The 13,566-nt window shown below is 43.8% G+C and overlaps 2 protein-coding genes across 2 annotated transcripts in view; both read right to left on the reverse strand.

Annotated features, from left to right (window-relative positions):
• LOC308105227 (transient receptor potential cation channel subfamily M member 5-like) overlaps positions 1 to 13,566 on the reverse strand; it is a 419,337-nt gene that overhangs the window by 378,256 nt on the left and 27,515 nt on the right. The gene's annotated exons all lie outside the window — the stretch shown is intronic.
• LOC308104900 (wings apart-like protein homolog) overlaps positions 1 to 13,566 on the reverse strand; it is a 67,744-nt gene that overhangs the window by 52,500 nt on the left and 1,678 nt on the right. The window contains 3 exon segments of the mRNA XM_080455533.1: positions 1,728 to 1,943; positions 10,616 to 10,754; positions 10,756 to 10,978. Coding sequence (XP_080311659.1) covers positions 1,728 to 1,943; positions 10,616 to 10,754; positions 10,756 to 10,953 — 553 coding nt within the window. The 5' untranslated portion in view covers positions 10,954 to 10,978.

Here is a 13,566-nt window from a genome sequence, read left to right on the forward strand (position 1 = left end):
AAGATTTCCAAAAACATAGCAGATCTACAAGCTCATAGCGGTTAGGGTTAGATAACCCTAACCCGAGTGCCACCCTATGAGCTTGTAGATCTGCTATTTTTGAAAAATCTTTGAATAAATATATATATATATTTAAAGAGATTTATTTTACCCCAAATCTTTGCTTCTGTGGATTCAACAAATGTCTTCTTTATCCTCAACGGTTTGTTGAAAAAACTTGCTAAAATATCAGAGGTTCTCAAACTTTTTCCTGTCAAGGACCCCCCAAATTATATTTATTTAGCCGCGGACCCCCATCTCAAAATATGTTGTTCCAGGAGTACTTTTACTCCACTACAATTATTTGAAAACTTTAGTTACTAGTTACTTTGCAGATATAAATTATTACATTATAAAACATACATTAACCACTTCAGCCCTATTCTATACATAGGCTATTTGAAAATAGCAGATCTACAAGCTCGTTGTGAGCTTGTAGATCTGCTATTTTCAAACATGTTATTGCTTTTACTTTTGATACTTTAAGTACTTTTTGATACCAACACTCATGTACTTTTACTCAAGGTAAATTTAGAATTCCGGCCTGTTACTCTGTAACAGAGTATACTTCTACATGGCAGTATTGATACTTTGTATCTAAGTAAAACCTTTGAGTACTTTTCCCCACCACTGGTCTATGGTTCCTACCTGCAGCACCACTGGTCTATGGTTCCTACCTGCAGCACCACTGGTCTATGGTTCCTACCTGCAGCACCACTGGTCTCTGGTTCCTACCTGCAGCACCACTGGTCTATGGTTCCTACCTGCAGCACCACTGGTCTATGGTTCCTACCTGCAGCACCACTGGTCTATGGTTCCTACCTGCAGCACCACTGGTCTAGGGTTCCTACCTGCAGCACCACTGGTCTATGGTTCCTACCTGCAGCACCACTGGTCTATGGTTCCTACCTGCAGCACCACTGGTCTATGGTTCCTACCTGGTCACCACTGGTCTATGGTTCCTACCTGCAGCACCACTGGTCTATGGTTCCTACCTGCAGCACCACTGGTCTATGGTTCCTACCTGGTCACCACTGGTCTATGGTTCCTACCTGCAGCACCACTGGTCTATGGTTCCTACCTGCAGCACCACTGGTCTATGGTTCCTACCTGCAGCACCACTGGTCTATGGTTCCTACCTGGTCACCACTGGTCTATGGTTCCTACCTGCAGCACCACTGGTCTATGGTTCCTACCTGCAGCACCACTGGTCTATGGTTCCTACCTGGTCACCACTGGTCTATGGTTCCTACCTGCAGCACCACTGGTCTATGGTTCCTACCTGCAGCACCACTGGTCTATGGTTCCTACCTGCAGCACCACTGGTCTATGGTTCCTACCTGCAGCACCACTGGTCTATGGTTCCTACCTACAGCACCACTGGTCTATGGTTCCTACCTGCAGCACCACTGGTCTATGGTTCCTACCTGCAGCACCACTGGTCTATGGTTCCTACCTGCAGCACCACTGGTCTATGGTTCCTACCTGCAGCACCACTGGTCTATGGTTCCTACCTGCAGCACCACTGGTCTATGGTTCCTACCTGCAGCACCACTGGTCTATGGTTCCTACCTACAGCACCACTGGTCTATGGTTCCTACCTGCAGCACCACTGGTCTATGGTTCCTACCTGCAGCACCACTGGTCTATGGTTCCTACCTGCAGCACCACTGGTCTATGGTTCCTACCTGCAGCGTTGCTGCTGTGATTGAAGAACTGGTCCGTGTCCTCCACCAGCACCCTGCCGCGCCCCGTCTCGCTGCCCAGCGCCGCCGCCGCCGCTCTCCTGTGGGACCCCCCTCCTCCTCCTCCTGTGGGAGCCCCCCCAGGGCCAGGCCGCTCCGCTCGGGGGGGCTCTGCAGACGCCGGGGGCCTCAGGGAGCTCTTACTGCCGACGCCACCTGCTGGTTTCATTCATTCATTAATTGATTGTTTGAATAGATCAGTGGTTTTCAACTTTTTTCATGCCAGGGACCCCTAAATTGATATACATTTGGCCACGGACCCCCATCTGAAAATGTGTTGTGCCAGGGACCCCCCAGAAGCAAAGATTTGAGTTAAAATTGTTCGCTTTAAAAAAATATATTAGGGGTGTGCCGAGTATGCTGTGTACTAATTTCACCAAACGATACGATACGATATTTGGCTCACAACTTCGATACGATTTCGATACGATACGCACTTTTTCATTTTGAAAAATATATGGGGGAGAAAAAAATCAAATGCAAACAAATAATGCTGTTTTTGCATTATTCAGACATGCAAACTTGTAGCTTTTCAGCTACAATAGCCGTTTTTAATCCAAATAGGGCAATAGTGTGACACCTGACCCGAAAAAACAACAACATGTTGTCACCCTTTTCACCCCGGGGCTGTTTTTGCATGCCTGATTATTATTATTATTTTCAAAACGATTTTTTTTTTCAAAACGATACATATCGTCACGAAAACGTATCGCGATATATCGCGGGACGATATATCGGCACACCCCCAAAAGCTATGCACACATTTTCAAGATTTTTTCAAAAATAGCAGATCTACAAGCTCACAGCGCGGCACTCGGTGCCGCGCTGTGAGCTTGTAGATCTGCTATTTTTGAATAGCCAAAGCTAAGTGGTTTAAAATGATTGTGACGCTATGTTAACTCATTTTGCTGAGGACCCCCTGGAACCCCCTCAAGGACCACTGGTGGTCCCCGGACCACTGGTTGAGAACCACTGGAATAGATAGACAGAATACTGTATTGACAGTTTAACCCACAATGACTTTTATTTATTTTTTATTTAGGGATGCCAGACATTTATTTATGTATTGTTTTCACACGGGACAACGTCTCTGACGCAACTTTGGAATGACCCACAGAGCCTGTAAAATGGAGAGGACGGCTGTGGATCCGTGTCCGGTTTATTACTACACTAATATCTCAAGAACAGATTCTGCTCTGCGTTTGAATCTGTCGTGGGGGTTCGTCATATCGCGTACGCACTGCCCTACAAGTGGGCGTGCCTTCAGATCAGGAAGCAGGCCGCGCTTTACCCAATCAAATGTAGTGGGCGGGATTTACGTGTGTACCGATCCTCCTTCCCCACTAGAAACAAACCTAAACTCATTTAACAATAGCGTCCTCGGAGCAGACAAAACCACGGAAAGATATTCACATTTTAACTTGCTCTTTCATCATAGAAACAAGTGGGCTTATAACCAAAACCATCCATGTTCTCTGGGAGAAGTGGTGTTCTGTGTAGAAATATTGTTCGTAGTAATGAAAACATAAGCGCACCACCGGAAGTGAAAGGCTGAAGGCAGACCAAAACCCCGGTTTCCTTGCACACACGGGTGCTTCCTCCCAGAGCCAAGTGAGATAGTACAAAACAGCAGAGGGCGCTGTTTTTCCTTTTCATTTGGCGATGGGTTCCCAGATAGTTACTACACAAGCAGCATGGTAAATGACCTAAACTTATGAAATGCTGGATTCAAAGCCCTTCTGCCCATATTCTGTGCACTGACTGACAAGGGACAGCTGAATGTAATCAGACTGGAAGGTTTGCTGGTCTAGCCCAGACCCACAGAGAGAGAGAGAGAGTTCTGACGCTCGTGTTCATGTCTTGGGGCCAGGTCTTCTACATAGCGTTCTATTGGCCAATAGAGACAAAACCGGAAGTTCATGGAATGCACTGAGGTCTACGGCTCCTTGTCACTATTTCCAGCTTACATGAACCACGTGACCGGCGCTGTTTCTGCCCCCTCATGGGCGCAACTCTCTGATAGAAGGCTCTGGTCTAGCCTATACACAAATCAATACAACCAAATACCCCTATACACACAAAATGCTACACACACACAAAATGCCTAAAATGATTTATACTTTTAACTTAGTAAAGTGGTTTGTAGGTGTGTTGCCTACTAGAGATGCGCCGATCGGGTTCCGATATGACTTAATTCAGATAAAAATAAAATAAAATAAAAAGTCTCTGGTTTATAAATATATAATATAATCATAAGCCCATAAGCAAACGTTTTAGCAAATTATTATTAAATAAAACGATCCCACAAATTCACAATCTCATCCAGATATCGTCGCTTCTCCTCTCTTCTCATGGCTTCACAGCATGGGCAGCCTGTACACTTAACACCAAAACGCTCGTCCAAAAACACAGTCGCCCCGGGGCAAATCCAGCGGTATTCCTAAACGTAACCTCAGCAAACTATGCCTAAACCTACCTTAGTAAAACGGTGCCAAAACCTAACCTTATTCCTAAACTTATCAGTAAACTATGCCTAACCCTAAACTTATTTCTAACCTTATCCTCAGTAAAACAAAAGAGAACCACTGGTCCGCGAAAAAACAATGGGGCCATGAGTTTTGGGGCGAGTCTTCCGTTTGCCTATAAACGCCACACGCAGTAGCACCGCTGAAGGAAGTGTTTTCGTTTGGTGGAGCCGGGTCGGCACAAACAAAGAAAACATGTCCTTAATTTGGAGATATTTTACAATTGAGACGCAGCACAGCAAAGTGCAACTAGAAAGTACTGTTCCTGAAGAAACAGTGTGGTATCGCTAAGAATGTTGATGGTATTGAGTATTGATATTGTTAGTAGTGTTAAAGGTTTGAAAGGTTTAAAGTTCTAAAAGTTTGAAAAGTTTGAAAGGTTTGAAAGGTCTGAAAGGTCTGAAAGGTCTGAAAGGTCTGAAAGGTCTGAAAGGTCTGAAAGGTCTGAAAGGTTCGAAAGGTTTGAAAGGTCTGAAAGGTTCAAAAGGTTCAAAAGGTTTGAAAGGTTCTAAAGGTTTTAAAGGTCTACGGTTCCAAAGGTTTGTCGGTGTTGAATAGTGTAAAATGACAGAGAGATGACAGAGAGAGTGTCAGAGGGCGCATGCGCACGCAGCGACCGGCAGCGCGAGTGTAGTTTGGTTTGTTGTTGTGTGTTGTTGTGTGTTTTTCTGTCGTTCTAGGTTTTTTTTGTCCAGGCTGACAACGGAGCCTGTGGTGCATCATTAAGTGCATCATTGTTTAAGTCAACTTTCTGACAAACTTCCCCCCAGTGTGGCTCGCATTTAGCCTAGATCTGGGGACGGTCGCCGACAGGAGTTACAGAGACCTGCTAAACGGCTAACGGCTAGCCGCTAAACTAGTCGGAGCTAGGCTAACCGAGGGAACTTTTCTTCTCACAGAGCCTGAACTCTCTAGCCCTAGAGCAGGAACACTCTGTCGGATCGGATCGAACCTGGCCTGGATAGAGCCATGGATCATCTACGCGCCCTGCTTTTGGCGTTACTGGTGTTTCAGCTTACATGGAGCCTGGGACACTCACTACTGTCTCCTAATCGGCCAGCTCGAACCCGGTACACCACAGAACAGCTACTTCGCTGGAGCAACATTCAAGAGTCACCCGTGGACCTGATCCGGCCGAACCCTGCGGAACTACTGACACCCTGCGACCCTTCCGGAGCCCGTTGGACGGGAAAACGGGTCAGAAAGCGGGGGAGAAGAGGAGGCACTCGCCTGAGGAAAACACAGCCCCTTTCCCGCATCCCGCTACCTTCCATCATCCTCTCCAACGCGCAGTCCCTCCGGAATAAAACCGACGAACTGCACGCTCTAACCCGCTGTAACCACGACTTCAGGGATTCTTGCATCCTAGCCTTCACGGAATCTTGGCTATCTGAACGTGACTTGGCCACCGATCTGGAGATCAATGGCTTCGGTACACCCTTTCGTATGGACCGGGACGCCTCAGTTACGGGCAAGTCAACTGGTGGGGGGGTATGTTTGTATGTTAATGAGCGTTGGTGCAATGTTAAATCTGTCATTGTTAGAGAGAGTTTGTGTACCCCTGACGTTGAACTGCTCTGTGGCCAGCATATCTGCCGAGGGAGTTCCCACAGATATTTATTACAGTCGTATATATACATCCAAAAGCCAATGAGGCTAGAGCCTGTGAGCAGATTCTCAGGGTTGTACAGAAACTACAACTGATCTCCCCTGACGCACCAAATCTCATCCTTGGTGACATGAACCATGTGTCCCTGAAAAAGACTCTCAGAGACTTCCATCAATACGTAACATGTCCGACTAGGTCCAACAAAACCTTAGACATGTGTTTTGGTAATGTCAAGGACGCATACAAATCTGTACCCCTCCCTCCCCTGGGGGCTTCCGATCATAACTGTGTGCACCTTTTTCCCGTTTACCGCACTGCTCTAAAACGTGGTAAAGTGCAGAGCATCCGCATTAAGAACTGGAATGATAACAACGCCTGTGAGACCCTCCGGGGCCTCTTTGAGAGCACAGACTGGGACATGTTCTCTGAGTCCTCTGCCGACATCAATGAACTGACAGATGTTGTTACTAGCTGGTCTTTGTATTGTGAGAACATTGTTATCCCTGAGAAAACCATCAAAGTGTACCCAAACTCTAAACCATGGGTATCTAACTCCCTTAGATCTCTTTTGCAGAAGAAGAATAAGGCCTTTAAGGAGGGAAACACAGTAGAACTGAGAAGTATACAAAAAGAAATTAAGAGAGAGGTATGGGCTAGTAAAAAGATCTACAAGGAAAAAATCGAGAGCCAACTTAGAGCAAATAACCTGGGCTCTGCCTGGGATGGTATGAAAACCATAACAGGGCTGAAAGAGAATGGCAGGAAAAAGGTCATATTAGCCAATTACAACTGTGACCAGCAACTGGCTCAGAGCCTCAATGATTTCTATGTTAGATTCGACACCCATGATTTCAGCGGAAATCACTCTGAGATCAGGAATAGACTTCTGTCTGCCCCCCCCTCCAGATCTTTCTTTGACGAGCAGGATGTGATCAACTGCTTCAAAAAATGTAACCCTCGTAAAAGTTCAGGCCCGGACCACATCGGTGGCCGCTTACTAAATACCTGTGCTGAACAATTAGGTCCCATTTTTAATTATATCTTTAAACTATCTCTTAGCCAGCAGAGAGTACCCTCCCTTTGGAAACGGCCCACTGTTGTACCCATAGCCAAGAACAGCAAACCAAAAACACTTAACGATTTCAGACCCGTGGCGCTTACTTCCCTGGTCATGAAACAGTTCGAGAGGCTCATCAAGTCAGAGCTTGTAGCTAAAACTGAGAGCCTTCTAGACCCTTTTCAGTTTGCTTATAGGGAAAAGAGAGGTGTCCAGGATGCAACTGCCACTCTTCTTAACCTAGTTCTTAAGCATCTCGAGGGCAGTAAAAAGCATGCTAGGTTGCTTTTTGTTGATTTCTCTTCAGCGTTCAACACGATCCAGCCCCATGTTCTGGCTGAGAAACTAATGAACACCTTCAGGGTAGACCCATGCCTGGTGGGCTGGATCCTTGACTTCCTAACTAACAGATCCCAATGTGTAAGGGTGAATGACACAATGTCTAGCCTTTTGTCCACTTCCACTGGTTCGCCACAGGGCTGTGTTCTTTCCGCTTTCTTGTTTATTTTGTACACGGATGACTGTCGCAGTAATCACGACAACCGCTTTATCATTAAATACGCGGATGACTCAGTCATTGTCAGCCTTCTAGACAATGACGAGGTCGGACATGGTCAGGTCACAGAGGACTTCTTGTCCTGCTGTAGTGACGCGTTCCTTGAATTGAACATCTCAAAAACAAAAGAGCTCTGTATTGACTTCAGACGTGGTCCCCATCCCACCCAGAACACTGATATCTGTGGCCAGCCGGTGGAAATTGTACCCAGTTACAAATACCTGGGCACGATTATTGACAGCAAACTGAAATTTGATGTAAATACTGACATGCTGTGTAAGAAGGGACAGCAACGCCTTTTCTGCCTAAGGAAACTAGCCAGATTTAATGTTGACAGAGACTTGATGAAATTGTTCTACAGTGCTTATGTACACTCTGTTATCTCCTTCTCCATCATCTGTTGGTATGGTAACCTCGCCATTAAGGATAAAAATTATTTAGGAAGGATAGTGAAAACTGCCTCCAAAATCACTGGCATACAACTGGAGAGCCTCGACCCCTTCTATAGCAGACAACTGCTCTTGAAGACCAGGTCCATTCGAGGAGATAGTGCACACCCACTCGAGCCAGAATATAGGCTGTTGCCATCTGGCCGACGTCTGAGTGCCCCTAGTATCAAAAACAATAGATACAAGCACTCATTTGTTCCTGCCTCAATTCGGGCAAACAATGTTGCCAGGGACCGATAGAGGATAATGTGACTGATGGTGAATAAGAAACATGCACTTTATGCAGGCACTTTGTATTCTGAATTTGGCCCTTGTCTCTTTGCACTTTATTGTGATGATGATGATGATGATGATGAAAAAGCACTTTATCTCTTGCACCTTACTGTGATGATGATGATGACGATGGATCAGGCACTTTATGCCGGCACTTTATGATTCCCTTTTTATCTCTTGTGATGATAATGATGTCGATGAAAACAAGCACTTTATCTCTTGCACTTTACTGTGATGACGATGATGATTGCACTAGATGCGTCCGGATCTATGTTTTTATGCTGTGGTGTTTCATGTCTGCTGTTGTCCTGTACTGTCTGTATGTTTTAAACCACTACCCTGGCTGTAAACCCAATTGCCCTTCTGGGACATTAATAAAATTGAACCTTGAAATGTAGTTTTCTAGGGTAAACCTGGTTGCTATGGTCTGATAGCTGGTTGCTAGGTTCTAATAAGCGGTTGCTAGGGTCCAATAGGGGGTTGCAAAGATCTAATATGCAGTCTATATGGTCTAATATGCGGTTACTATGGTAAAACAGGTGGTTGCTAGGGTAAAACGGTGGTTGCTAGGGTCTAATCGGTGGTTGCTAGGGTATGATAGGTGGTTGCTATGGTCTAATATGGTGTTGCTAGGGTCTAATAAGCAGTTGCTAGGCTCCACTGTAGCTAAATTTAGGATTTCCCCATTGAAATGAATGGGATTTTTTTTAGCAGTAAAAAGTGAAATATCTCTAAAAGTACAAATTATTTCAAAAATTCAAATGGTAGCCAATATGTCCTAAGTAGGCTGAACGTTATAGAGTTGGAACGGAGTTTCTAGCTAAAAGTATGAATTTCCCCATTGAAATGAATGGGATTTTTTTAGCAGTAAAAAGTGAAATATCTCTAAAAGTACAAATTATTTCAAAAATTCAAATGGTAGCCGACATGTCCTGAGTAGGCCGAACGTTGAAGAGTTGGAACGGAGTTTGTAGCTAAAAGTATGAAGGACTAGTTAGGGTCCAAAAAACGGTGGGAATAATTGGCAATAACATGAGTGTGATCGCTTTAGCGATCCCACAATGATGTGAAGCCAATGTTCCGAGGGGTGGAGAAAGTGTTTCATCGTATATTCTGTTCCAGTAGGCTTTGTATCAGCGAGCTGTTCCACCTTGTCTGAACGTCTTGCTGAAGACGTTTTGTGTCCTGCCCTAGCTAGCTCTGTTTGAATGTCTTCAAAGCGGGACTGACTGTGCAACTTGAGAATGTTTGAAATGAGTCACTATTCTCCTTGCGTTAGCGAGGGCATCATGTACACTGCGCTGGGAGAGAATTCCCTCGTGAACAACTAGCTGCAGTGTGTGTGCCAAGCAGCACAAACTATCAACCGGGCACCTCACCCATCGCCTTTTTCATGTTACTTGCGTTGTCTCTCAAAACCACATGTACTTTAGCCAGCGGGATCTTCCAGTTATCCAGCATCTCCTTCATTGTGGGTTTAATCAAATGGCTGGTGTGTGAGCCCCTGGGCCTGCACTCTTTGACCTGCAGCACCACGCTGTTAAAAGCATCATTCTCCACACTCACCCAATGTACAGTGAGAGACTGTACATTGGGTTGCCACTTCTTTTCTTGTTCTATATTTACCTCCTCCTCCACAGAACCATGTCTCCTGGTCTTGTTCTATATTTACCTCCTCAACATAGTGTATCTACTGTATCCTATAATACAATTCGCAAAACTGCGCATGCGTCGCGTGCCTCTGCATGCAGTTTGCTTGCAAGCAGGTCGTGTGTAATCGCAAAACTGCTTGCACGCAAAACTGCGCATGCGTGGACATTGTCTGTGCCGTTCATCCGTTTGCCGAGCGAAACCGAAACAAACACCACGCAGCCGCTATTGTAATCTCCCCACAACAACAACAACACACGCGACGCGAACACTTTGCTTCAACCCCCGCCGTTGCTTTCACTTTGCTCATGTCTCTCTGTCACACCACACTCAGGCTAATATGTCATGCACATCCCACACAAAACATTAAAACACGCCAGTGTCTCAATCCCACACAAAACATTAAAACACGCCAGTGTCTCAAAGCAGCCGCTAACAACAAGTGCGGCAGTCTGGGTTGCCACGTCGGGGGGGCAGACAAGCAGACAGGTTAGTGTTGCCAGATGTGCGCCAGAAACAAGCAACCAGCTTCATGAATAAAAAAAAACCAGCCGAAGGGGCCCGCGATGTTTCACGGGGGTCTGCGATGTTTTTACATTTTTGGGGGGAAATTTTTATCCCACGATTTTGGAACCCCAAAATAAGCGAGCCCTCGCTAGAGCCCCGTGCGCGGCTAGGGGGGGCGCCCGGACCTCTAGTGGTATATATTTACCTCCTCCTCCACGAGAGGACGACACAGGCTTGGACTCGTCGTCGCTGTCGAAGCCGAACGGGTCTTCGTGGGCGTCGTCGGCGGGGCGGGGCCTCTTGCGGACCTCCAGCAGGACGGAGTGGTTCTTGGCGGCCCCTCCCCCCCCCCGGGGCCCCCCCTCCCGCGGCCCTCTTGGAGCCCACCTTGGCCTTGTAGGTGGTCTGGCCCCACTTGGTGCTCAGCGTGGCGCGCTTGTTGGACAGGACCTCGTCGAACTTGGACGTCCCCGAGTCTCCGCCTCCTCCTCCGCGGGCCCCCGCCCCCTTCCGGCTGTACGTCTTACCGAACCTGGACGTCATTGTTGAGTCAAAATATTCATATTCCCTGAAGAAACAATAAATACATCATTATAAACATATATAATACACATTGTTGTGTCAAAATATTCATATTCCCTGAAGAAACAATAAATACATCATTATAAACATATATAATACACATTGTTGTGTCAAAATATTCATATTCCCTGAAGAAACAATAAATACATCATTATAAACATATATAATACACATTGTGTCAAAATATTCATATTCCCTGAAGAGACAATAAATACATCATTATAAACATATATAATACACATTGTGTCAAAATGTTCATATTCCCTGAAGAGACAATAAATACATCATTATAAACATATATAATACACATTGTGTCAAAATATTCATATTCCCTGAAGAGACAATAAATATTTAAATATTATAAACATATATAAAAGATATACAAGCTTATAGCCCGGCACCGAGTGCCGCGCAATGAGCTTGTAGATCTGCTATTTATTTTTTTTAAATCATGAACATTTGTGCAAATCTTTGAATATGTTTTTTAAAACGAACATTTTCAACTCAAATCTTTGATTCTGGGGGATTCTACAAATCCAAACAGTTTGTTGAAAAAAACGTGTGTTGCTATAATCAGTGGTTCTCAAACGTTTTCATGTCAAGGACCCCCAAAATGATATGTATCTGGCCCCCAGACCCCCATCTCAAAATATATGATTTGAGGTGCAAATGTTCCCTTTAAAAATATATACATTATATATATAAGATTCGCAAACATTTTCATGATAAAAAAAAATAATAGCAGATATATTATACACTTCATATTATTGTAATCTTCGGCTATGAGCTTGTAGATCTGCTATTTTTTTGAAAAAACGTTCAAATGTGTGCAAATCTTTGAATATACATAGTATATTTTTAAAAGCAAACATTCTAATGGTTTTTCAAAAAAATGGTAGTTCTTAGAGCTTGTATATATATTTTTATACATCTTTGCTGTCAGGGGTCCCTGGAACAACATATTTTGAGATGGGGGGGGGGGGAGGGGGGTCCACAGCCAAATAGATATCATGTTGGGGGTCCTTGACATTGAAAGGTTTAGAAAAACCACTGATATAGAAACATTAATGTTTTTAACCCTAACCCTAAACCACTGATATAGAAACACAAATGTTTTTTATAAAACTGTGATGATTTAGAAGACATTCATTCTTTTACACATTTAACTTCTTCTCCACAACAACACATCGCTTATAGATAGATATAGATATCTATCTATATATATACATCTAGATATCTAGATAGATAGATACATAGATAGATATCTATATCTATACATCTATATATCTAGATAGATATCTATCTATATCTATACATCTATATATCTAGATATATAGATGTATAGATATCTATCTATATCTATACATCTATATATCTAGATAGATAGATATCTATATCTATACATCTATATATCTAGATAGATAGATATCTATATCTATACATCTATATATCTAGATAGATAGATACATAGATAGATATCTATATCTATACATCTATATATCTAGATGATAGATACATAGATAGATAGATATCTATACATCTATATATCTAGATAGATAGATAAATAGATATATATCTATATGTATAAAGGGTTAGGGTGCATGCTAATGGAGTGAAGCTATCAAAACAAACAACAACAACAACAGAGGAAACACTAAAACTATAATAAATAAAGATTAGAAACAGTTTAAACGTGTTTAAACAACAGAGAGACGTGTGTTTGTGTTTAAAACTTATAACTTATACTTTTAAGTTTTAACGCTGTTGTAGTTTTTTGAATAAACGTTAGCTAGCCGGAGGGGCTAAGCTAGGCTAAGCTAACAACACAACGTTAGCCAACCAGAGAAGCTAAGCTAAGCTAACAACACAACGTTAACCAGCCGGAGGGGCTAAGCTAAGCTAACAACATAACGTTAACCATACGGAGGGGCTAAGCTAAGCTAAGCTAACAACACAACGTTAACTACACGGAGGGGCTAAGCTAAGCTAACAACACAACGTTAACCATACGGAGGGGCTAAGCTAAGCTAAGCTAACAACACAACGTTAACCATACGGAGGGGCTAAGCTAAGCTAAGCTAACACAGGCTAACAAAGCTTTCTTTTACTCACGCTTCAAAATGACGTGTGAAAAAAATCTCTGACGAAAACAAAAACCACGTGGTTCGTTATTTTCAAACAATCTGGAAACAAAGTATCGCTTTTAAAGGTTTAATAATGATTAATACGTCACGAATGTGGTGTCAAAGACGTCATTTTAACGTTAAACAGCAGAGGCTCGGCTCGCGCTGCGAGCTGTCAGTCAAAGCCCGTTGTTAAAGCCCCTCGCTCAGTGTCTATTCACTGCTCTGCGTTCACATCCGGTCTGAAGTCCCGCCTACTGTATCCGGTCTGTTTCCTACTGTATCCGGTCTGTTTCCACGCACACACTAAAGTGAAAAGACATTTTTAAATGCCCGTTTCCGTTTCCGCTTTCAGAAACCCAGACGTGCAACGTGCAAAGCGGACCGGATCAACTCAAGCGGAACGTTTAAAAACTGTCAACGTTTGAACTAAAAGAAAATAAACGATTTG

This window comes from Gymnoscopelus braueri, assembly GCF_963280865.1.
Source record: "Gymnoscopelus braueri genome assembly, chromosome: 17".
Taxonomy (NCBI): domain Eukaryota; kingdom Metazoa; phylum Chordata; class Actinopteri; order Myctophiformes; family Myctophidae; genus Gymnoscopelus; species Gymnoscopelus braueri.